At 34.9% G+C, this 26646-nt stretch overlaps 1 protein-coding gene and 1 pseudogene across 2 annotated transcripts; one reads left to right on the forward strand and one right to left on the reverse strand.

Annotated features, from left to right (window-relative positions):
- Window positions 1-3390: 3390 nt before the first annotated feature.
- Window positions 3391-16122, forward strand: LOC114289995 (metal tolerance protein 1). Of its 2 annotated transcripts, none has more exons than XM_082869865.1 (2): window positions 3391-3652; window positions 14568-16122. In XM_082869865.1, exon 2 carries the CDS (start codon window positions 14568-14570, stop codon window positions 15918-15920), a length of 1353 nt encoding a protein of 450 aa, XP_082725991.1. In that variant the 5' UTR covers window positions 3391-3652; the 3' UTR covers window positions 15921-16122. The 2 variants fall into 2 exon arrangements, with proteins under 2 accessions (XP_082725991.1, XP_082725990.1); XM_082869864.1 differs by having other exon boundaries at window positions 3525-3652; window positions 14531-16122.
- Window positions 6884-7948, reverse strand: LOC114289996 (non-functional NADPH-dependent codeinone reductase 2 pseudogene; annotated as a pseudogene).
- Window positions 16123-26646: the final 10524 nt, after the last annotated feature.

A 26646-nucleotide genomic window follows, 5' to 3' on the forward strand; every position in this document is an offset into this window, starting at 1 on the left:
TTTAGCTCATATTTTAACCAAATAATCAAAAATTTACTAAATTAACATGTTCCCAAACGAGACCTTACCTTTTAGTGAAGGGATTAGAAATCCCATGGGGAGACTTGGTAGGAGTATTCGCAGTTTGGTTTTGAACGGTTTAATTTGTGATTTTAATTTGTCCGCATATGTGCGGTTTGGAGAAAATTGAACCCGCAACCACCCACAATGCGAGTTGCGGTTTGTGCAGATAGGGTTCACAAATGTGTAGGGGTTGTAGGCAGTTTGCGGATTAGACTTTTTTTTAAAAAAAATATTTTTGGTTTTTTTTTTCCCTATTTTGTAAATATTTATTTTTGACCCTTCCCCCCCCCCCCCCAATTTTCTAAAACGCTCAACATTAATAATTAATGAATTAAAACTTCTAAAATTAAAAACACAACAAAATCAATTCCTAATACAAGAAAATCATTCAAAATCCTAAACTTTTAAATAAAATCATAAACCAACACAAGTTCGTCTTTCAAAATCCTAAACTAAATCATCAAAATCATTCACTACCCAACAATACAATTAAAGTAAAATTATTCAAAATCCTAAACTTATCTAAAAAATCAATGGTCCAGGTTTTAAAAATAAAAAATAATGCTAAGTTTGACATCTTTTAAAAAAGTCAAAAAGTCATTATCTTATTTAAGTCACATCACATCTCTACCACATCACTTCAAACACAACTTATATTTCATAAAAAGTCAAAAAGTGTATTTATTTAGAACATCTCAAACAACATCTAATGCGGGCGGGTTCTTGCGAATGCGGGTGCGGGTAAAACTCGCAACCTGCAATAATGTCATATTCCAAACTACATCCGCCCGCATTGTGTTTGCGAAACTATCCATTTGTATGTGGATTGGCGAGTTGTGCGGTTCGAATAACCCTATGTCCAGCCCTAGGACTTGGTTGTTGTTTGGGTTCATTTTGAATTTTATTTTGATAATTTAAATCGTTCACCTTATATGTTATATTGAGTGTAACATAATTATAAAAAAATTATGTTAATCGAATATCAGTAACCTTTTTAACAAATCACATCTGTTTTTAGTTTTATTCTTAAAATCATACTTACTATTCATTTTTTCATATATAAATGTTATTTGATAAAACGGATACAAATGCCCAATTAATTTAATTTTTGATAAATATATTATACTTGATAAAATTTAAAAAATAAATATTTAAATTATCAAAATAAAACCCGATGAGACTCAAACAGCCGCACAATAGGGGATGTTGCGCAGCCTGCACAACAACACCCAAATTTCTAGAGAAGGTGGCGTTGAATCCAATCCTATAGAATTGGAGGTAAAACGAGTCTTTTGCTCTTCATTCTATAAACAACTAGTGGGTATTTAGGCCCCGTTTGTTTCTAGAGATGAAATGGAGGGGATTGATAGTGAGAGGATTAATAGTGAGGAGATTGTTAGTGAGGGTCGTTTGTTTTCAGAGATAGAATGAAGGGGATTGATAGTGAGGGGATTAATAATGAGGGGATTGTTAGTGAGGGGATTAGTAGTGAGGGGATTGATAGTGAGGGGATTAGTAGTGAGGAATTGTTAAATTATTTTTATATAAAATAATAAAACAAATAAAAAAATATAAAAAATTAAAAATTATATTTTTAAAAAAATTTCCAATATATAAAAAATAAAAAAATTTCTAATCCCCTCACTATTTTTCTAATACCATCTCTACCTCCTCACTATGAATCCCCTCCCCAAGGGTATTAGTAATACCAAGGTATTAGTAGTACCCTCCCTATCTCTCAAAACAAACAAGGTATTAGTAATACCAAGGTATTAGTTAGTCCCAAGGTATTAATAGTCCCTAGGCTATCTCTCAAAACAAACACCCCATATACTAATCCCAAGGTACTAGTAATCCTAATCCCCTTACTATAACCCAAAACAAACGGGGCCTTAAAGTACACATCGTGTAATTTAAATAAGTAGGAATAAAAAAAAATAATAATGAAATTAATATTATAATGTATACTTAGCTTAAGTGGTATGAGTCATTGTACTTAAACCCATGGTCATGGGTTCAAGCCTTGCTCATCTCTTTGTTCAACTTTTTTTAAAAAAATAAAAAATACTGCCACATGACATGGGGAGAGTAAAATTTCAGGACACCAGAAATTGTGTTCATTTTATAATAGTATAGATAAAGTTACCTTCTACACAATAAATACTATTTACATAACTTTATATATTTAATCGTAATCAACAAATATAGCCCCAGTTTAGGAAGTGGGTTGACTTTTGATTTTTCGGTTTTTTTGAGTTTGGGAAGGATTTTTTAATTTTTTGACTTTTTTTGTGAGAGAAGAGTGTAATGATTATGGGTTGGATATGATGTTTTGTTTATTGTGGCTAAAATAGCCTATTTTATATTTTGTGACTATTTTAGCTCCAAAATCACTTGCCATACTACTACACAAATAAATATAATTTAATATCATTACACTAATAATTTCCTTGCTCAATTTTACCATACTAATAATTCCATCCAACTTAATCTCTTAAACAAATAAAACCTTAGTATTGAATTCACTATGTTTTTAGAAATAAATAAGGAAAAAATTCAAAAATTAATTACATATTCATGAAAAAATTAATGATTTAACTTTTTAATACTTGTAAAATTTATCATCAATTTAAAAATATTTTTTCAAACATACACTAAAATAGAAATTAAATCAATAAATAATAAAAAAAAATGCACAAAAAAATTTGATAAATTATTTTCAACAAAATTAGTATGAACACAAAATAATTATAAAATGATAGAAGTACAAACAATTTTTGCATTAGAATATACTATTACGTTGTGTTTGGTTAAAAAATTTGGGAAGAGATTTGAAAAAGGAAAGACAAAATATATGTGAAACTAGGTGAAATATGAGTATATTTTATTCACATTTCACCTACTTTTTTCAAATCCTTCCTCAAATTCCCAACTAAACACAGTATTAGTATTTTACTTTCACCCATTTACAATTTTCTGTTAATACTAATATATTTTTTTGTTTGTGTGCACCATAGGTAAGTTATAATATGACATTTATGAGATTGATTATCATAAATGTCATGATCAAATTCTCAACAAGTCATAATTAAAAAAATAAGTTATAATCAAACATTAATAATCAAAAAAATTCAAGATTATGATTAAAATAATATTGTAACTAACATTATAATAATTCATAATTAACACAATAATGAACTATTTTTGACAACACTATAAAATAATTAAAAAATCAAAAAGAATTAAATAATAATAATAATAATTATTATTATATTCAACTATTAAATGATTCTCCCAATTTTTTTCCCCCTGCTATCACTATCTTGTCATTTCCCTAAAAATTTTCGCATAGTACAGTACGCTCATTTATTTGAGTGGTGTCTACATTAGAATTCCCTTTTGAGGCAACTTTTCGAAAATAAAATGATAATAATGTGATGTCAAGTCATCCTTTTGCTGTCCGTCGATAAATTGGGGTCCGTCCGTAGAAGTATTTCCTTTTCAAAAATCAAAACTTGCACTCTGCATATGTACAGAGAGACCTCCTCTGCTATTATTATTAACAGACAATCCGATCGCTTCATGACAGGTCCGTACTATTACTGTTATTATTATTGCGCCAATAATGCTATGTATCTGAAGCTTTGCGGATATGTTGTGTTGTTGTTTTTGTTTTTCTGTTTTTACTCTTTTTTTTTTTTTTTTCTGGTATTAATCTATGAATGTGTTTTGATTTGGTGCCTGCTTACGAATTTTATACCTATTCTATGATTTTGAATCTTTGCGACAATTCATAATACTACATTTTATCCATTTGAGGTCTTAATTAGCATGCAACAAGTGTTTGATTCGTTTGTTAGGGTTTGAATGTTTATTCAAGTTTTTGTTATGTTTAATGTTAATAATACTATAAACAAGTGCTGTGTTTGCAAGTGTTTTTGTTATGTTTATTCAAGTTTTTATCCTTTTTTACTTCGGCCATTGTTGATTTGGCGACTTCTCCGCATAATATTCTTGTCAGCTTTAAATTCCCAATTGTTTCTCAACTGCCAATTACTTGTCTGTCTTCAGTCAGTTTTTGGCTGCTACAAATTAACACTGATTAATTTTAATCTTCTACTTGTCTCTATGATTTGCTTTTTATCTTTGAATCATAATATAATAACCTTTGTGGCTGTCTTTTGCTTCATGCTTGACCTTTATTTTATACCTTCTTGCAATATTAACTATAATCTTTGACGAAGCTATCTTTACCGTCAATCTTTTTCTTTGTTTCTTGCGTTTAAATGTGTTTGTTTAACTTTCCATGTATTTTGTAATGGCTTTTTTTGTGAAAATAGCTCCGTATGGCTTTCTTTCTTTCTTTCTTTCTTTCTTTCTTTTTTTTTTCATAGTTGAATTTAGCATCCCATGTTTATACAACGTTGGACAACACCAGAACGTACCACCACAACTGGCCACATCCAAGTAGTAGTTCACACAATCACTATTAAAAGACTCTAGGAGAAACCATCCAGATCATAAAGAGTAATCTATTCTGATCATTATCTTTTAAAGCTTTCCAAGAACTCAGCTTGGTTCTCACTTCTTCCGTCACTTTCCTGCTAGTAGCTTCAGCATTTGTAGCCTTATAATGAAAGATTCTCAAGTTCCTTTCCCCCCCCAGATGAGGTAAATCGAAGCAACCAAAGACAACATGTGGATGGTATTCCCAAAACTCTCACCTTTTCTCTGATTTACAGCCCGTGCCACCTCTTGCAAGAGCCCAAAATGCCCTTGGGTAATTTGATTTCTTTAGTCCACACAGCAAAAGAGTAGGGACATTCAAAAATAAGTGAGGATGAGACTCCACTACATTATCACACAGCACACAACGAAAATCTGTGGTGACCTAAAATTGCTAGCCATTTAACAAAACTCCGAGGCACATTTTTCGTAAACCAAACCACCACAGGCTAAGTCTGAATCATTTTTTTAACTCTATTAGCTAACCAAGCAGATTTTACAGTGAACTCACCATTACTTGAAGGCAGCCATTCCACTCTGTTAATCTTATTGGATTAGGAAGTAAGGACCCAGGAGTATTATTCACAATTTCAGCAGTCACACCATTCCTTCCTCTAGGCTATCTCCAGCCTCCTTGATAGATAATAGAAGATACCTTATCTCTCAACGATCTATCAAGATTAAACACCACTTTTTCATCAAATCGCTGATACAAAGGACCTAATGGATGCCAATTATCCATCCAAAGAAAGGTATCTCTACCATCTCCAATGATATATCTGATAAACGGTGGACAAAGCAATCTTAGATTGAGTAACTTCCTCATAACCCGAGAAGAATCAGATGGAATAATCATTCCCCACAAGCTTTGCCCCTTTATGATGTATGTATGAACCCATTTGACCCAAAGAGAACCAGCTTTCCTACTTAGATCCCACAAGTACTTCATTATTGCAGACTTGCAGCCTTATTCCATTCTTTCAGCAATTTAAAACCAAGTCCTGCCATTTGAATTTAGCCCCAGAAGTCTTCATATCGGTACCAGACCAGAGCAATGAGACAACCCTCAATGTCCTTCTAAATCCTTTGAGGCAACACAAAAATTGTGCTCCAATACACTTGGATACTAAAGAGCACTGACTGAATTAGTTGACACCACATAAGACAAAAATTTACTAGTTCAATTATGAATCCTTCCCAGAATTTTATTCTTCAACACCCCACAATCTGCTGCTGTAAGTCTAGTGGAAACAAGTGGCACCCCCAAGTATTTAACAGGCAATGATCCTTCAGGAATGTCTACAATATCAGAGAAAGCAGTCTTAAGATCAGTACTAACCCCAGCATAAAACGCTTCACTCTTTCCCAAATTAGGCTGCTATCCAGAAAAAGAATGGAAACCCATCAAGGTCTGCTTAATAATCCTAAAAGACCCAGCATCTGCACCACTTAGGACAAAAAGATCATCAGCAGAAGCCAAGTGAGACAGCTTCAAAGAATGGCATTTTGGATGAAAAGTATTATACCCATGTTCAATACTATATTGAAGCAAGGAAGAGAAAGCCTCCATAACTTATAGGAAGAGATATGGAGAGATAGGATCACCTTGCCTTAATCCTTTAGCTCCTGGAGAGTACCCCTTGAAAGCACCATTAACCACCAGTACATGGGAGTAGACACACATTGCCTGACCCAACTTATGAAGAGATCTGGAAATCTCATGGCCTTCATAGTATCAAAAAGGAACTACTCCCAAGCAACACATCATAAGCTTTCAACAAGTCTATCTTAATAGCACTTCTAGGAGAGTCCTGATCTTTATGATAGCTTCTGACTAGTTCATGCATAAGAATAATATTATCTGCTATAGCTCTACCTTTCACAAAAGCATATTGAGTTTGATTTATCACCAAGGGAAGCACCTTCTGCATTCTATTTTCCAGGATCTTAGTCACATTTATAGAGAACATTGCAACATGCTATAGGCCTGTACTCTCTAATGGAGGAGGGGTTAGCGATCTTGGGCACCAAAGTTAGAGCTGTAGAATTCCATTTGTTAAAATTCACCTACTACACACCTACCACTACCACCTACTACACACTCACCTATTTCACCTACTCTCCACCTACTCCTCACCTACTCCATACCTACTACACACTCACCTATTCTCTTCCCGCATCCTCTCTTCTATATATAGGAATCATTGTAATATATCAAGATAACAATCAATAATACAATTCTCTTTATACATTAAATTTCTACATGGTATCAGAGCGAGGTTAAGAACTTAGTATTTTTCGCTTCACCGGCGGGCGGCAACCTCGCCTTGGCCGCCCGCCGGACCTCAACCTAGTCCGCTAGAATTTTCTACACATACCTTGAAATTTCTTCGAGTCCACCACCTTCACGCCCAACTCCTTCGAGTCGCTGTCCTTGACTCACCCAGTCAACCCATCACCACCACACTCCTCCTCTTCCCATCAAACCAAACCCATCTCAAATCAACCCACTCAAGAGTCTTGTAAGGCCCAGTGGCAGAGATGAACTCCTCTCCAGTAACTCTTCTACTTTGGAGATCTCACTGATCTTCTTAGATTCTTCTTCACTCAAAGCCCCGTCAAATATCTCAAGGTTTTGCTTCATCCTTTCTTTGTTGTAGCTCTTAATCACTATTGCAATCCCCTGTTCATACTCCCACCTCAGACAAACCTGAGCAACACTCTTCCCTTTGGCCTTTGCAATTTCATTCAAGACCTCAGACTCCATAACTCTGCTAGAGCCCCACATGTTTCCAGGTGCTCCAAGAGGAGAGAATGCAGCTACAGTGACTCCATTGGCCTTACAGTAATCTCTCAGCTTCTTTTGTTGCCAATATGGGTTCAATTCTACTAATTCCAATGGACTTTGTGAGGCCTTGTCTTGGGCAATCTTCCATGGCTTCCCAAACAGACTTGAAGTCCATTGGAACTATGTCTTCTGTCTTTGGTGGGATCTTAGTAGCCCCAGGCTTCATGCTTATTGGCCAGTGTATCAGAAACAGATCAAGGTACTCTAACTTTAGTTCCCTGAGGGTCTTTTGAAGCGTAGGGAGGACAAGTTGGGGATGACAATCAGTACCCCATAGCTTGGAGGTGATGAAGAGCTCATCTCGGGATTTGACTAAGCCAAGCTCCTGTGCCCAGTCCCAAAACAGGCATTTTTTGGCCAGAATTGAGAGCAATTTCTGGGACGCCAGACAAAGCCATTTCTGGGTAGTGACCCCTGAGATGGTCGATTTGTACTTGAGACTTAGGTTTGAAACAGTTGATGGGCTGATCTTGGATTCTCCATGGGCATGTCTCTGGTTATATATATCACCGCCATGGTTCAACCAATCTCCTGAATTTGAACCTGCAGTGAGACTCAGAGTGTGTAGACAAAAGATGCATAAGAAAAGCAACAAAAGATTCTTCTTGTTGCAGGTTTGTGTTGGTGACAGCTGTGGGATATGAACCCACGCTTTTTTTTTCTCATCTATCACACATCCACCACCCACGTTATTTCACACTTTTCTTTTATTTTAATATATATATATATATATCTATATTTTTTTATTATAATATATTTTCCTTATCCCTACTTTTATTTTATTTTATTTTCTTTTTTTTTTCTATCTTTCTTTTTCCATCAATATTTCCTTATTCTACAACTCGTTAGTGAACATCACCCTTTTTTTCATTATCTTATTATTATTTTTTATATTCCACCAAAAAAAAAAAAAAAAAAAAAAAAAAACAATCACACCAATGTTTTTCATATGACCCATCCCCAAATATTTTTATCTATTTTCTTTATCCGTTGTTTTATTTTATTTTATTTTTATTCTTAAACAAAACAACAACACAAAATAACACCACAAAAATTCCACACTCTTGTCATTTCTTCATGCTGGGGATCAACCCCGATCACCATTTTACACCAAAAAAAAAAAAAAAAAAAAAACACAAACACAAACACAAACACAAACACAAACACAAACAAAACCCAAACAACCACATCCACAGGCGGAATTTTTCTTCTCTACTCTGCCGCCGGTCTCTTCTTCTTGCCTCCGTCCTGGGCGGCCCTTGACGGTGTTGCCTCCGTGTTTCCCACTCCACTGGGCACGATCACTACTCCCTGCTCCTCCACTGCAGCATATGGCGGCCCTCCAAATCGGAACATAACGGTGGCTTTCCGCTTCAGCTCCTTATTTTCCGCCTTTAGCACACTTATCTCTGCTCGCGCATCCTTATACATGCGTTGGAGCAGAGCCAGTTGGGCGTTTAATTGCTGCACCTCATTTGTCCTACTCTGCAGCCGGTGCGACAAGTTTGTGACCGCAGTCATGGTTTCAACACATGATTTCAGTGTATATTGATTGGCTTCAATATCTGTTTGCCCTGCCATTTTTTGCTCCACAAACCGCATCGGAAAGTTCAACGGAGCAAAACCAGCGGTGTTTGGTTGAGGTTCACTGGCCACCGCACCAGTTATCTCTCTTGTTGACTCGTTGAGGTCTGGAAAGAGAGTGAGCAAACCACGGGACGAAGAGGCCATATTCTGGGTAGCTGAACGGGAAGACGAGGCCATGTTATGGGTTGCTGAGTGTTTCAGAGAAGGATTGGTTACAGAATGGCAACAGAGTGTTCCAGAATCTCTTTCTCAGAAACGGAAGAGTTTTTTCAAAGGATTTTCGGCGGTTTCAGACTGGTTTGCACAGCCTCCGCCTCAACCTTGGTTAAATAGCCGAGGCAGACACGCGCATCATGCGCCTCTCGGCGCTCGCCGACAACATGGGCGCTCCTTTTGATAGGCACGCCTTTTGATGGCACGCCTTTTTATAGATTGGGCACGCCTTTTGATGGCACGCCTTTTGACAGATTGGGCACACCTTTTGAGGGTGCGACTTTTTAGGGGTCCGACAAGACTCTGTAAACTGTCCCGACATTGATTCCGGTTAGTTTCTACAAGGGTCCAACAAGACTCCGTAAACTGTCACAACATTGTCTGCTATAACGGTCCGACATGACCCCATAAACTGTCCTCTACATTGGTCTGACACCGCCATCCAGTGTCCTCTACACCGTTATGACACCACCATACAGTGTCTCCTATCCATTTTTTTATTTTTCAGATTATTTTCTTGTTTTGTTACTCTCTCCAAACTCAAGTTGGTTAGTTCCTATCCCCCTTGAGTTTGCGGGGGGCTGTTAAAATTCACCTACTACACACCTACCACTACCACCTACTACACACTCACCTACTTCACCTACTCTCCACCTACTCCTCACCTACTCCATACCTACTACACACTCACCTATTCTCTTCCCACATCCTCTCTTCTATATATAGGAATCATTGTAATATATCAAGATAACAATCAATAATACAATTCTCTTTATACATTAAATTTCTACACCATTCCTTCAAAATATACCCCAACTCAAAAAAATACTTAACAGCCTGCCCTAAATTTGCATCGACCACTTCCAGTTCCTTTGAAAGAAAGCTGAATTAAAACCATTAGGCCAGGGCCTTTTTCACCTTTGATATTCATAAGAGCAGCCTTAACTTCTTCCATAGTCACAAGAGTTATCAAAGCAGCCCATAACTCCTTTAGGACTATAGCATGAATAACCACATTTAAGCACTACTTAGGGCTCGATCCAGAATTTAATTAAATAGATGTATCTAGGGAGAATTCACTTGGAAGCGAGTATTCCCTAGATACACACGTAATATTTTATTTCACAATTGATGAATCAATTTAAATTTAATGGTTTGATTAGAGATTTCCTAAGAATCGACTTAGTGAAATCCTCTATTTCGTTTACTAGAAAAATAAATGATCCATCGAGTTCAGGATTGATCTCTGATAATGGATCAGATCGCACCAATATCAATCCGTTTTCTTCCACTGTTTTCTATTCCAAGGCAAATATTCATCCCTTCATTGAGAGAACTTAGTACGAATTAGACCTTTATAGAAATTAAGGATTTCTTCTTTAATATCCTTAGGATCCTCCAACCTGACCCCTTCAGAATTTACCAGGCCCAAAATTTCATACCTCATTCTGTGACTATTAACTCTTTGATGGAAAAACTTGGTATTTTTTATCCCCCAAAGCAAGCCAATTAATCCTTGACTTTTGGTTTATAAAAGCCTCCTCAACATTACTCAGTTCTCTAAACTTCACCAAAGTTTCCTTCACAAGATTGCAACAATCTAAGTTTTGGGGATTCGCAAAGCACTCTTCCTGAAGCTTTTCTAACTTCTCCTTGGCAGCATAACTTTTTTTGTGATATCAGAATAAATTTGAGAATTCAATGCTCTCAAAACAGGTTTTAATCTCTCAGCTTCAAAGACAAACTAAACCTAGCAGAACCAGACATAGGCTGCATCCAACAGTCCCAAAGCAACTCCCCAAATTTCTCATATGCCATCCAAAAATTAAAAAAATTTAAAAGGTTTTTACAGTAAGTCTCAATCTGAACATCAACCAGAACTGAACAGTGATCAGATATCCCACGAGCATGCAAAATAACCACAGACTTAGGAAAAAAGTCAAGCCAAGAAGAGTTAACCACAGCTCTATCCATTCTACTTATCTTTTGCCCCACCACTCCTCTTCTATTAGTCCAGGTAAACCAGAAAGCTTTTGCTACAAGTTCATCCATCTCAATATCATACAAACATTGATTAAACTCCGTAGCAGCAGCAGCATCAGCATCAAAATCACTATTCCTTTCAGAAGCTTTCCTAACAACATTAAAATCTCCCATCTGAATCCAAGGCTGATCGCTAATGATTGAAGACAAGTATCTCATTTCGGACCACAACCTCCTATCAGCCACATTTATTGTACCCATAAACCATAGAAACAAAGAATGTCTTCCTACTAGACAAACACTCAACCTTAATACAGATCAACTGACTACTGCAATGTCAAGACATCACAGCCAGCAAATTAGGATCCCAACCCAGAACAATTCTAGCAATATCTAGGTTGGTCAAATTGTCAATAGAAACCCAGCTCTGAGGAAAACAATGAGTAGCAGTATAACCATGTTCCCCCTCCTAACTTTGATCTCCAAAACCCCACACAAACACAATTTCTGAGAGACAATCAAAGTACAAACCTCTTTTTGTTTAAGGGGATCATTAAGTCCCCTTTTATTCCAAGAACCAATCCTAAATTAAATGGTTCAATTTTCTACCACCTCCCCCCTTCCAGAGGGCCCTTTACCTCTACCTTTACCTTTAATCTTTTTAACTGCATGAAGAGAAGCAATTTCCTCATATGCATTATTTGGCAAGAGGAAAGAAGACAACCCATCCGACTTGGACTCTTGATTAGCCAAATCAGTTAGATCCGACTCAACATTTTCCCCAACTTCACCAAGGAGATAGAATTGATTAAGACTCTTCTCAAGCCCCTTACCTGAAGTTTTTTAACCAGCAGAAGTACGTGGATGAGCATTCAACATGTCACCCTTAGGAAAAACAGGCAGAACATTGTTTCCCAACCCAGGAGAAGTATGGACCACACCAGTTCCCAGCATATGTAAAACAGACAGTCTCATGACCTACTTCCCTAATCTTGCCAAGAACATACGAACATTCCTTGTAAGTTCATCCATAACTAATGCAAACAGATAAGGACTTAGTGCTAAGCCTTGAATTTTCTATTTTTCTTACTATATATTTATTTATTTTGATACAGGAATCTCCTAAAAAAAACTAAATTCACCTCAAGTTTATTTCCTCTTATCTTGCTCGATGATTCTCTTTATCATTTTTCTTACTAAATTCAATTGAGAATACGTTAAGAAATGCCAATAACTTGGTCATTTGTTGGTTAATTTCAATCCTTACATCTCAAATGAGTGATTTGTTGGTTAATTTCAATCCTTGCATCTCAGATGAGTGATTTGTTGGTTAATTTCAATCCTTGCATCTCAAATGAGTGATTAGAAATTGAAGCCTTCATATTTAAATCTGCTTGATTATAAATGCTTGATCCTAGCCATGTTTGTCTTCTATCATGGTCAGTCATGCGGGAAACATCATCATCAGCAATTAGTTGTTTGTTTGTTAGAAAATGAAATCCTTATATCTTAATCTCCTCATTAACAAATACTTGATTGAAGCCATGTTCCTCTCCAATTCATTCTTATAAGAAACATCATAATCAACATTATTCATTTATCTGTTTATTTGAATCCATTGTATCTTAAAAAAATGACTAGAAAGTGAAGCCTTTATATATCTAAATCTCCACGATAACAAGTACTTGATTGGAGTCATTCTTCTTCTATTGTCATTACAAGAATGTTATCATCATTACAAGGTGAAGAGTATATGCTTTTGTTGTCTTCTCAATCCCCATTTATGTCAAATCCTCAGCAAAAAATTGGAACTTATACTGCTGGAATTTGAAACTCAAATCCTTGGATAATGTGGTTACTGCTTAGAACTTACATATTAAAAGAAAACACAACTTCAAAAAAAAGCCTTAGAACTCTTGTATTTTGTTCCATGCCTTAACATTCTGTTATGAAGGTTTTGTTGTTGATGATCGCCAGCCAGGCTGCCACACAAAATAGTGAGCCTAACTGCAGTTTTTTCTTTGATCAAAAAAAAAAAAAGAAAAAGAAAGAAAAGGAAATGGTTAAGAAATTCAATCATTCAATCACTACCAATTGATTAATAATCTATTGTTTTTGTTTATTTATTTAATCATTTGATTGTTTATTTTCTTTGGGTTATACACAATCCTCTACTTCATTGTGGACGTTCTTGTTCTAGTTCACTAGATGCTGTCCTGCCTATTCTGTATTGAATTCTTCAGTCATGTTAGTCGAGGTGTGCGTAAGCTGGCCCGGACACCCGGTTAAAAAAAATAAAAATAAAAAATTATCCTTGATGACAACTACAATGGTATTTGTACTGTGCGTCAAATTTTGGGTAGATTACAAAGTACAGCCAGGAAGTTTGGGTTTGGTTCCAATTTGTTCTTTGTGTCAATGTAGTCCAGCTATTTCACAACACTTTTCTGTTTAGGAATTCAGATGGAAAAATTTCACATGACTAACACAACATTACAATAAAAATGATTATCTGACCCTTACATCTGAGACCCAATCAATATGGATTTTGTTTGGGTTGGTCCAATTATATATCTGTTCTATTATATAAAACACACAACTCACTTGGTTCTCTTCACTCTCACCCACCCCTGATTCCTGTATTGACAGTTTCAATTGCACACATAGTGTCTTCTAGTAAATATATGTGCATAAATCATTTGAGGGAGGGACTTGGCACAAACAAGGGTGTATTTGTAATTTTTCCTTAACCTAACATTGTTTTTACATTTGTACTTAAATATACATGCTCAGGATGATTGCTAAATGGTTACCCTAAAGTGTGTAGGCAATTTAACATATTACATATGCTGTTTCACTAACACTCTGTTTAGGAATTCAGATGGAAAAATTTCACATGACTAACACGATATTACAATAAAAATGATTATCTGACCCTTACATATGAGACCCAATCAATATGGATTTTATTTAGGTTGGTCCAATTATATATCTATTCTATTATATAAAGCACACAACTCACTTGGTTCTCCTCACTCTCACCCACCCATGATTCCCGTCTCGACAGTTTCAATTGCACACGTAGTGTCTTCTAGTAAATATATGTTCATGCATAAATCATTTGAGGGAGGGCCTTTGCCCAAGGGTGTATATGTAATTTTTCCTTAACCTAACATATTTTTTTTTTGAAATTCGTACTTAAATATACAAGCTCATGATGATTACTAAATGGTTAACCTAAAGTGTGTAGGCAATTTGACATAGTACATCTTTGTTTGATCTATGATGGGAACCTTTGTTTCAGTCATACTGATATGTGTTTTGTTTAAGATCGAAATTTATGACAGTGTTATTCTTCTACATTCAGATGGAAGAAAATACTTGTCAACATGGGCAGATTATTGAGATAAGTGGTGAAATTCCTGAGGGAAAGAGGAGCCTTGAAGGGAGCAAGATATGTGGCGAAGCCCCTTGTGGATTGTCAGATGCTGTCTGCATTCGGGTGGAAGAGAATACTCGCCAACATGGGAAGATTATTGAGGTAAGTGGTGAAGTTCCTGTTGGAAAGAGGAGCCTCGGAGGGAGCAAGATATGTGGCGAAGCCCCTTGTGGATTCGCAGATGCTGCGACGAGCTCCAAGGATGCCATGGAACGATCAGCTTCCATGCGGAAGCTTATTATAGCAGTTGCACTTTGTGTTGTTTTCATGGGCGTCGAAGTTGCTGGAGGCATCGAAGCCAATAGTCTTGCAATTTTAACTGATGCAGCACATCTTCTCTCAGATGTTGCAGCTTTTGCTATCTCACTGTTTTCTTTGTGGGCAGCTGGCTGGGAAGCCACTCCTCGTCAGTCTTATGGATTTTTAAGGGTAGAGATTCTTGGTGCTCTGGTTTCCATCCAGCTCATATGGCTGCTAGCAGGGGTTTTAGTTTACGAAGCCATTGTAAGGCTTATCCATGAAACAGATGAGGTCAATGGCTTCCTTATGTTTATTGTTGCTGCTTTTGGTCTGGTGGTAAACATTGGCATGGCTGCCCTGTTGGGTCATGACCATAGCCACAGTGGCCATGGCCACAGCCACGGTCACGGTCACGGTCACGGTCATAGTCGCAGCCATGGCCATAATGATCATGATCACAAGCATGGAGTGCGAATTACCACACGTCCCCATAGTCACGAGGAACATCCAAGAGATGAAGAGCATGGCCATGCTCACAAGGAAGATCTGGTTGAACCATTGCTCAATAATACTTCTTCCCAAGATAAGAGCAAAAAACAAAAGAAGCGGAACATCAATTTACAGGGAGCTTATCTCCATGTACTCGGGGATTCCATCCAGAGTGTTGGAGTAATGATTGGAGGAGCAATCATTTGGTATAAACCCCAGTGGAAGATAATTGATCTGATTTGCACCCTCATATTCTCCGTTATTGTTTTGGGGACAACTATCCAGATGCTGAGAAACATACTTGAAGTTTTGATGGAGAGCACACCCAGAGAGATTGATGCGACAAAACTTGAGATGGGGTTATGTGAGCTTGATGACGTGGTGGCCATCCATGAGCTGCACATCTGGGCCATTACAGTAGGCAAGGTTCTGTTGGCTTGCCATGTCAAAGTAAGGCCTGAAGCTGATGCAGACATGGTGCTAGACAAAGTGATTGACTATATTAGGAGGGAGTATAATATCAGTCATGTGACGATACAGATAGAGCGTTAGTGGAGAGAGAGAGAGAGATGATTTTTATGAGCATCCTGGGCTTTCGGTTTCTAAGACTTTCATTTTGTTCTATTGTGATTTTCATCTTTTTCTCATGGAAGGGTGATTTTCTTATTTCAACGGCTGGTGCTGCATGTACAAATTTTAGCATTGGATGGTTATTTTAGATTCTAAATAAAATTAAGTTTGATTTGAGTGAGCAGTTGTACTCTTGGTAATGGTTGCTGTGCTGTTGGGTTTACAGATGAACCTTCTCATAGTACACCCTATTTTTCAGTTTTGACATTGCGGATTCAATATATATATACATGTAATATGGGAAATTGATAAATTCATAACCTCAATGCCTCTATTATTATGTAGCTGGGTCATGGGGTTCTTTTGCAAGGTTAGGGAGGATGGTGGATAGTGGTTATCTACACCAGATTTGTTTCAGTGAAAAAATATTTTTCCTATTTTTTGACGTATTGTAACATGGAGCAACAATGTTCTACAATTTTGAAAGGTAAAAAAATATTTTTTAAACTAAAATTTTACTAATACCACCACCCCTATCATCTCTAGTATAACCACCACCACACTATTTCTACTATCACCACTACTAATAAAACCACTAAAATATTGATTTTTATTATGGCAACCAATATAAGAACTTTTTTGTCATAACGGAGTGTTTGCAATGACGAAAATCTCTTTTTTACTTGGGTTTTCATTCAAAGTTACCATCTTAGTGGGGTCAGGGTCATATGTATTGGGTGGTATATATAGAGTCAGCTCAGCTGTATTGTTAGTTTTTTATAGGTAGAAGCTCACGCCAGTGTTGGAAAGGAAATAAGTCATTCTCCAAAGCTATTTGCTTGCATGCATGCATCAACTGACTCACCAAACCTAATTGTGTCATCAAACACACTACTCCTCAACTCTCTCAGGTCCCACCCAGTGGCACTAGTAGTACAGTACCTACTCCTCCACTTCTGGTAACTGTACCTACTCCTTTACAAATTATACATGTACATCTTTTTATGCAATACTACTTTCCATATGCACTTCCCAAAAAAAAAAAAAAAAAAAAATTTAAGAGATTTTTTAAAAAATAAAATATGTGGATTAAATTTATTTTGAGTGTGATCCATACCGTAACAAATTTGAATCTATCTCATATATTTCGTTTTGGGATATTTTTTAAGATGATTTATTAGAATACTTTTTGCGTGGCTTTCTATTTATGCAGTGTTATGTTCATTAGAAAAAAGTTGGCAATAAGCTTGGAATGGTTCCATTCCATCGGAATATTTATTCTTCTATTTGGTATAATAATAAAAAAATAATAAAAAGGAATATCATTCATCAATTAAAAAGAATGATCATTTTAACCTGAATGCCAAGGAATAGTTATTCGATTTTTGTCTAAAATTATTTTAGCAAACCAAACATTACCTTAGAGTTTATTTTTGGGATTTTTTTTAATGGGGTGTTGTTTTGTGAAAAAAAAGGGAAATTGGGAGAGATTTATTTATATATTTAAATGAATATTTTATATGATTTTATTATTACTCAGAGGCATGAGTCTCACAAATATTTATTAATATACTTCCCACTACCTTTGTATCTATTGGTAAAAAATTTGGTGAGAAACAAACAAAAGAAAATACTTAATAAAAATAGACTTATCTCGTCTAATTTTTGCATTAAACAAGTGCTAATAGCACTTTTCTTTTCTTTTCTTTTTAGAAGCTTCTATTTATACCCAAAAAAAACTCCTAGCTCATTTTTTTTTCTTCTAATTACAACCCATTCAAAATTTAAAATTTTTATCTTATCATCTTGCACTCATAATTCTACCCACACCCTCATCACTAACCTCCTAATTTCTCATTACACCCTTATTAAAACTTTACCCCACCCCCCAACCACTACCTCTAAGTGACATTGCTCCACCTTCGACCACCAACCCCTAGCCTCATTTCCTACCAATGACTCCGTTTCTTACCACCGGAACCAAGCCAAACCCTCACATCACCACAAATCCGTCCACCATGCGCCCTTATTTCCCAAATGGATGCGTGTGTATGTATATGTGTGCAGTGCCGACCTTGGTCTAAGGCCACTAAGACTTGTGTCTTAGGCTCTAAAATTCATTCATTAGTAGTATATTTAAAATTTAAATAAGCCCAATTTATTTTTGTTGATTTAGGGCCAGTCTAAAGGGTTTCAAAAAAAATTGTTGTGCCCAATTAAAAAATATATATTTAATCACAAATGTGGTTAGGCCCAATTGAAAAAAATGAATTAAAACATATACAAGTATAGTTGACCAAAATAATGGAATAAATAATTTTGCCATAATTTTTCTCTCTCATAAAGTATTAGATTTTAAGGGAATAAATAATTCTTTCCTAATTCTTTTACCCTTTGTCTTTATCATATTTTTATTGAATAATGTTTCCCTAATTTTTTTGCCCTAATTTTGTTTCATTAAATTGTATTCCATAATTTCTTTGCTATCAGTTATCAGATAGTGAATGGATTGTGTGTTTTTGAAAGGAAAATTGATTATATAGCCATGTTTTCTTTTCATTTATGCTTACTTCACACTGCTGATGAAGCAAAATTATTATCTCACTCTTCAATTTAACACAATGTGAAGCTGATCAAAAAAAAAAAAATTTAACACTATGTGAAATCATTTAGGTTTGCTTTACACCTCTGGAACATTTCATTAATTAGATATGTTGATTAATTAGTTTGTTTAGTTGATTTGAACTATACATTTTGATAACTTTTTTCTTTTTTCTTTTTTTTGATACTCCGGAATGAATACATTTTGGTATCTATTTTAGTATCAATCGGTGATAGTAATACCAAACAGGGTGATTTTGTTTTTAATGAATATAGGTCCCCTTTGTTTTGTTTCACCTTAGGCCCCCGAAAACTCAAGGCCAACCTTGTATGTGCGTGTGTGTGTGAAAGAGAGAGAGAGAGAGAGAGAGAGAGAGAGGCGTAAGGTTTTCAGATTTGAAGAAGAATAATACTCTCTCTGTCCTGAAATATTAGTCTCTTATTCTATTTTTTATTGTACCAAAATATTAGTTCATTTTCAAAAATTAAGAATTAAAATAATATGAATTTCTTATTTTGCTGTTCTTTTAAATTCATTAACAACACAAAAAGTACAATTATGACACTTGATATTTTCAAAAAAAAAATTTATTATCAAAGGATAATTTTGAAAAATTAATATTTTTAAAATGTAATAATTGTACCATTAAAAGAAGTCAGATCTCTAAAAAAGACTTATTTTGAGACGAAATGGGTAATAAGAATAAAAAGAGTGACGAGGTGAGGAAGTGAGGGCAACGGAGAGTGGCTAGAGAGAGGTGGTGGATAAATTGCCAAAGAGGGCTGGGGTGAAGGTAACGAGTGGGGCCAATAAAGGGCACAAGGGTGGTGGAAAGGGGTTGAAGGGATAAGAAAGGTGGTGGTGAGCTTGCGACAATGGTAGGCCAGTGCAAGTGATGGTGATGGAGTGATGGTATAATGAAAAACTAGGATTTCAAATTTTAGAAATGGTAGTATTTTTGGTAATTTTAGATAGAGATGCAAATGTATGAAAAAAATGAGTGTGAGGAGTATTTTTTGTTATGTAAACAAAAGCTCCCCCTTTTTTCAGAGTCATCACCCCCTTAATTTTTTTATTACATTTTTTTTGTAACATAAAATTTAAATTTTATTTTCATCACTAACCTTCCATATCCTAACCCTAACTATACCCCCACCCCAGCCGTATTCTCTTGTCCATCATCAGCCTTGGCCACCCTCTCAACATCTCTTTGGCCTCTATTCGCCACCCTTACCCCTCTCCAACCCCTTCTCTTGCTCTCATTTTCTCTCCATCGATATCAATTCTCTCTCTTGTTCTTCATCTCTTTGCATCGCTCTCTGTGTGTCAAATGGTTGCTGAACGTAAGGGGTGGTAGGTGAGGTGGGAAGGTTAGAAAGGGGAATGCAAGAAGTGGTGTAAGATGCTGTGAACTTGGCTACTAGAGGTAGGGATGGCAGGTTTGGTCAGAATGCTAGGAAGGGGTTGGCGGAAGTGGGGCAGAAAGGCTGGGAAATGGGCCTACTAGAGATAAGGGTGTTGGAATTTAAGCCAAGTTTGGGAAGACTAAATAAGTGTATTTTTTGATTTTTTTTGTATTATGTGTAGAAAAAGTAGAGAGGAGATGTTGATTGATGTGACCCAAAAAAGATAAAAAGATAAAATAAGTGTATTTTTTTAAGTTAGCCAAACTTGACCTTAATTTAGAATTTATGTTAGATGCATTGAGATGTTTAATTCATGTATTTGAGCCATAAAGTATGAAGAGTCACATTGGTTAAATTCAATGTGTTTTGGCGAATTGAGTCAGTCCATACAGAGTTTTGTTCTGGCTTTAAATAGGCCTCCCGCTAGTGGATGATGGGATTGGTCCCTCAGGGATTAGTCGAGGTACGCGCAAGTTGACCCGAACACTTTGAGTTATCAAAAAAAAAAAATGTATTTTGGTGAATGTGTTTAGGAAAGTACATGAATGTATTTGATGACTGTACTAATACTGTGTTTGGTTGGAGTATTTGAGAAGAAATTTGAAAAGAGAAATGGAAAAGGTAAGTAAAATATGAATAAAGCATGTCTATATTTCACCTAATTTCACCTATATTTTTCCTTTTTCTTTCTAAATCCCCTAACTAAATACAGCGTAAATCTTCTATATAAAGAGGCTAGTAATATCATTGTAACAAAAACAAGAAAGGCAAAACAAGTATCTATATCTTCTTAAGAGGTTTGTACGGCCACATACCCACAAGTTTTATTTTATATATACGAGTGAGTTGTGTTTTATTATTGTCAATTTCCGTCATGCTTGTTAACATCTATAAAACTATTGACAGTTCCTGAATGGTGTGTTTGGTTGGGAGATTTGGGGACGGATTGGGAAAGGAAAAGAGAAAAGGTGTGTGAAATTAGGTGAAATTTATGTATATTTCATTCACATTTCACTTACCTTTTCCATTTCTCCTTCCAAATCCATCTCTAAATCTCCCAACCAAACACAACAGAACCAAATTCTCGTATAGTTTCAACAAAGGGTCGGTCGAGGTGGGATCCAAAGAAGTAAGGGTATATATAGTTAGAGTTAAGATGGGCGTTTTGAGAAAAATAGGTGGGAGTAATTTATGTGAGTAGGCGTCTAAAGAAAACAAACCCTTAAATTTTTTTTTTTTAAGGTAATTAAGAACCCATTAGATTTTATTACAATTAAGGGACTATGATTATATATGCAATAATGTCTGCAGTGATGCTTTGTGTTGGGTCTGCATGAATGGAGTTGATCTGTGTTTCTTCTTTATGCTGAATCTGCAAAGTAGAAAGAAAGACTGTATGGTTAAAATGGAAGCTACACTAGGTAACTAACTTTTATGAATGGATGGATAAGGTTCATGAGATGAGATGAGATGAGATGAGAGAATTTTTATCAAACTTGTTTGGTGTCTTCCAATTATTAGATTGAGAAAATTTGTCGTCTCCTCTAAATTTGCATATCATATGTCTCCCGTTTTCCCTATGGATGATGTAAACCTACTCTTTTGCATAAAACACATACCGGCACGGCAGGGCAGGGCAGGGCAGGGCAGGGCAGGTATAGTCACATATATACATATAGGCCTATTTTAAGAGGTAGATTAAAAATTAATTTTTTGATTTTTTTTTTTTTTTGATTTTTTTTTTTAAAATGTATAAAAAGAAAATAGAAAAGTAATGTGATTTTAAAAACTAAAAAATTTAAAAATTGACTTTTAATTCAATTGCTAAAATAGACCATAGAGGGAGAGATGAGTTTTTTTTTTTTTTTTTTTTTTTTATCACCAAAATGAAGCCATGAAAGAGATAGGTTGAAAAGCTGCCTACGATGGCCTTCGAAGGAAATGCCACCCACTTTGTGATTGTTGAGAGTAAAAAACAAAAAAATTAAATAAAAAAGAAAATGAATTTGATAATACAACTGCTCCACGGTTAGTTTTAAGGCTGTAAAAAATTACTCAAGTTTGATCCGTGATTGATTGGTTAAGTTTTCAAGTTTTATTTGAATAATTTATTATTCAGTTTGATTTGATTATATGTAATAATAAAAGTCAAGTTACTCTAATTTAACTTGATTGAAACTTGTTTGAGATCAAATTGAATTTTTTTTTTTTTTTTACAGGATAGATTATCGTTAGGTGTTTGTAGAAAAGAACGTTAAGCTACAACACAAGGTGTTGATCACGATTCTATTAACTCAAATTTTAAATCTAGCTGCATCGTGAGGTTGGATATAAATTCATGGTGACAACACCCTATTACTCACCTTTTAACTTTAATTTTAGGAAAAAATTTAGATAAGTCTAAAATTTGGAAAATAATTATAAATTAATGATAAATTATATCAATATTAATAATTAAGAGTATAATTTTTTTCAAATTGCCATTGGCAAGTAATTTCTCCTTAATTTTACCATTTACAGCTCAAATCAATAGGGTGTTGATTCAAGTAGTCCCAATGACAAGCAGAGGGGGTGAGTGATTTTTCCTAAAGTAATGTTTTGAATAATTGAGATTTAATTTTACAATAGTTAAAAATATAATAGTACTAAATTGAGGATACAATAATATTAATAATCACTTTTGGAAAAAAAATCTCAATTCTAAAAAAACCACTTTATGAAAAAATACTCCAGAGATTGGACTCGTTATTGTTACCTCCATGCAAATGGATGAATGAGAACCCAATTAATGATAGAGTTTTGTTGTACCCTCATTTTATCATCTTCAATTGCACCTCTGTTGATGTGATAATGAAATAAAATTTTACATAATTAAACATGTGATAAATCAAAAAAATACTTATTATTCTACATTATTAAAAAAAAATTATAAAAAATTTCTTAGGAGTCTCACACAATTTTGTTAATGAACAACCTGTTTGATTGGTGAGGTGACCCTTTCTTTAAGGGGAAAATTGGTCTAGGGTCCCTCTCCCACTTTTCGTAATGGAAGAGATCCACAAAATTATTTTTTGATGTCTAAGGTCCCTAAACATATATCAGAGAAATTTGCCTCTTTGTCTCTACTCTACTCTCTCTCTCTCTCTTCTCCTCCTCTCTACCCTCCTCTATGACCTCTTCCTCAACACCTTCTCCTCCGACTCCTCCCTCCGCGCCGTCCGGATCTGCGACCCGGCCTGCCTTTCCTTCTCCAGCGATTGAGTCCGATCAGTCCTTGACTGTGTAAACCACGCATGCATCAACCCAACAGACCCCATGCCCCAGCAGTCACCACTCCGAATCTCCGGCAGCAGCACCTACAAGTGAAGAGATGAAATACCAGAGCTGGCCACTCTTTCATCAGATGAGCCGAGGCCAGAGTATGAACTCGCAACAGAACAAAGAAACAATCCATTACAACCACGTTCAAGCCATGTCCTTGTTTATTTAACTTCAACGCAATAAGTGCTGGAAATGTAAAGCCCAGTGAGACTGCAGTAGTTATGAAGAAACCCAGAGAAATTTCACTAGGAGAGCTTGGAGAAGATGGGTTCGAACCCCGAAGTCCTCTTGGTGTGGTTTTGCATTGGAGCTTGGGGCCAGCTTTTAATGTACATATATATATATATATATATATGTTGCTATTGTTGTTTATTCACTCAATGGAGTGAATTGTTGATAACTTTTATCTTGCTTTTGAATCTAACTTGACAATAATCCCAGTCATAAACAAAATTGACCAACCAACTGCTGATCCAGATCATGTTAAAGCTAAGCTAAAACCAGAGAATTTCTCTGGACCAACCTAGAGAAATTTCAGTTCAAACCAGAGAATTTCTCTGGACCAACCCAGAGAAATTTCAGTTCAAACCAGAGAATTTCTCTGGACCAACCCAGAGAAATTTCAGTTCTAACTTGTGATGCAACTTTAATATTGATTAAGGTTACCTTTTTACTTATTACTAATTAGCTTTGTCCAACAAACTTCACAGGATGATGAAGATGAATTGACTATAAAAGTTATAGAGCAAATGATTGGACAAACATTTGTCTTCCAAATAAAATTGACAGAATCCAATATCCAAAAGCCAAACTCATAATTCACGGTAGCAAAAGTTTTCACAATTAATTATGCGCTTGAGTGTAAATATCATCTCGACATCATTGAAAAGGTAAAGCTTACATTAATCTTACACTTTGTGTTAGAATGCTACCAATTAAATCTACTTTCCGCTTCAAAGGTAATACTTTATCTATCTAATTAACAAGCTTAAAACTTCTGAATTCATGTTTACATTGTTACTAACACTTACTTCTCTACAGATAAGGACAGAAAATCCTCAACTTGAAGAATCAATGGGGAAAAACCAGCTTAGATTGTAAAGCACATTGATGTTGGAATGCAGCCCCATGGCTCTAGCTGTCTTGTAGACCATCTCAGGTGTAGTATATAGCAAGGAAGTGAGTTGAGGTAGGGAAATTCTTATGTTAAAAAAAAAAGGGGCAGAGAAATTTACAGTAGGAAGTTTAGGCAAGTCCAGAGAAATTCTTCCCAGAATTTCTCTGTACCAATTTTCTCTGAGTTGAATTTTCTCTGGACTAATTTTCTCTGAGTTGAATTTTCTCTGGACCAATTTTCTCTGGATTGATGTTGAGGGACCTTAGACATCATGAAAATATTTGATGTCCTTTATACTATAAAATCATAATATCAGGGACCCTAAAAAAAATACCCCTTCTTTAAGAATAGTAGTCTTGTTAGGCTTCGAATTTATAGATAATAAAAAAAATGAAAAATTATAATTTTTCTTATTTAATTTAAAAAATCTCGGGAAGCTGGAAAAGGCTAGCCTCATGGTGCAGCACAGCAGCTATTGGCTCTTCTCTTTTCTTCACAGAAGAGAAGACCGGACAGAGCTCACTGAATTTTTTTTTTACTTATTTTATTGGAAAAATTACAATTTATTATATTTTCTTATAAAAATAGTTACAGAATTATTAAAAAAATTCACTGATTTATAATTATTTTTATACAAATATACTAATATATATGGAAAACTAGTAAAAGATCTTTCTCTAATTTTGTGTAGTATGAGAGGTCTAAATTTTTTTTTATTAGTTAAGGCCCCTTAATTAAATTTCTCGTGATTATATTAGAAAATTTTTAAAATTCTTCCGTGAAAATTAAAACTTTTTGGCCAAAATTTTTCTGAGTCGAATTTTCTCTATAAAAATGTTGAAGAACCTTAATTATTATGAAAATATTATACATCATTTATTTTTAAAATTTTAATAAAAAATTGTCATAATAATGTCTCCTATTTTATTTATGGATTTATTTATTTAAAAAAGAACTGTTAGGTTAGGCGCTCTGGAACTGTGATATTAGCATATCGAGATGAAAGCTTTGGTTTGGGGCCTGCCTTTTGTAGAAGCCTATAAGCCACTGCTTGTGCCGTGGTGGCTAAAATTATCTTGTAAATAAATTGATTTTGATTTTTTTATAGAGAAATCTTGTACGGAAAATTATTGTGCTAGTGAAAACTTTGAAGTTATCATCTCAAGTGATAAGTTTTTTTGTTTTTTTTTTTAAATGGTGTGAAGTCAAGATTTATTATGAATATATATCTGGTACGAATATTCTCTTTGTACAATATTACGAAAAAATAGGCAGATGTCTTGTTTAGTTTTATATAAGAGTTTAAGGATATTAATAATTTATTAATTAATTAAAGTTTTTTAAGATTTCATTGGCTAAAAATAAAATTACAAGAAAATCAATTCTAAAAAGGTTAATTTTTTTGACACATTGATAACTTTTTAATTTTTTTTAATAACTTTTTAGAATGGTTAAATTAGATTTTTTGACAAAAGTAAATTTATCAAAATAATTTTTTTTTATAAAAAATTAACAAAATAATTTTTTTAATTAATAAATTGAGTTTAGAGTCATGGCCAAATGAAGAGATGGATGGTCTTGGATATAATAACATGATAAGGTTACATGTGTTGTTTATTGGTCTCTTCGATTCCACTTGTTTGTCCAACTAGGTTGAAGATGAGATTAGATTGGAGATATTAAATAAATTGTATTTATTTGTATACTAGTATAGTAGTATTAATTAGTTAAGATTAAATTTATAAAATTATGTAAAACTTCTCAAAGATGATGACTTTGTTATTTTTGTAAAGTTAGAGATAAAATAATCTTTCTACCACTAATTTTAAAAATAATTATATCTCATTAGAAGATATTTAAGACTCTTAATTTCATAACCATTTCTCCAACTAAACATATTTGTCTATAGAATTGGTAATCCGATCCATGAAACTATAGAAAGAAACAAAAAACAAAGAGGGACTAGAAAAAAGAAATTCAAGCATCTCGACACATGAATGGTGGTGCCACCGGCCCCAACACCCAAAAGTTGTAATTCTGGTGAACCCCCTCTCTCTCTCTCTCTCTCTCTCTCTCTCTCTCTCTCTCTCTCTCTCTCTCTCTCTCGGCATTTATAGTTTTTATTCTTCCTTATCATGGATAAAAAAAAACTAATGATTATGTCCCTGAATTTGTCTTAACCATATATACCTAAGCTATTCAGTACTGTGACAGGTGATGAATGCAACTCAACATTTTATTAGAACCACATGTCAAATATAT

This window comes from Camellia sinensis, chromosome 5 (assembly GCF_055761805.1).
Source record: "Camellia sinensis isolate YWXY chromosome 5, ASM5576180v1, whole genome shotgun sequence".
In the NCBI taxonomy this organism is placed as follows: domain Eukaryota; kingdom Viridiplantae; phylum Streptophyta; class Magnoliopsida; order Ericales; family Theaceae; genus Camellia; species Camellia sinensis.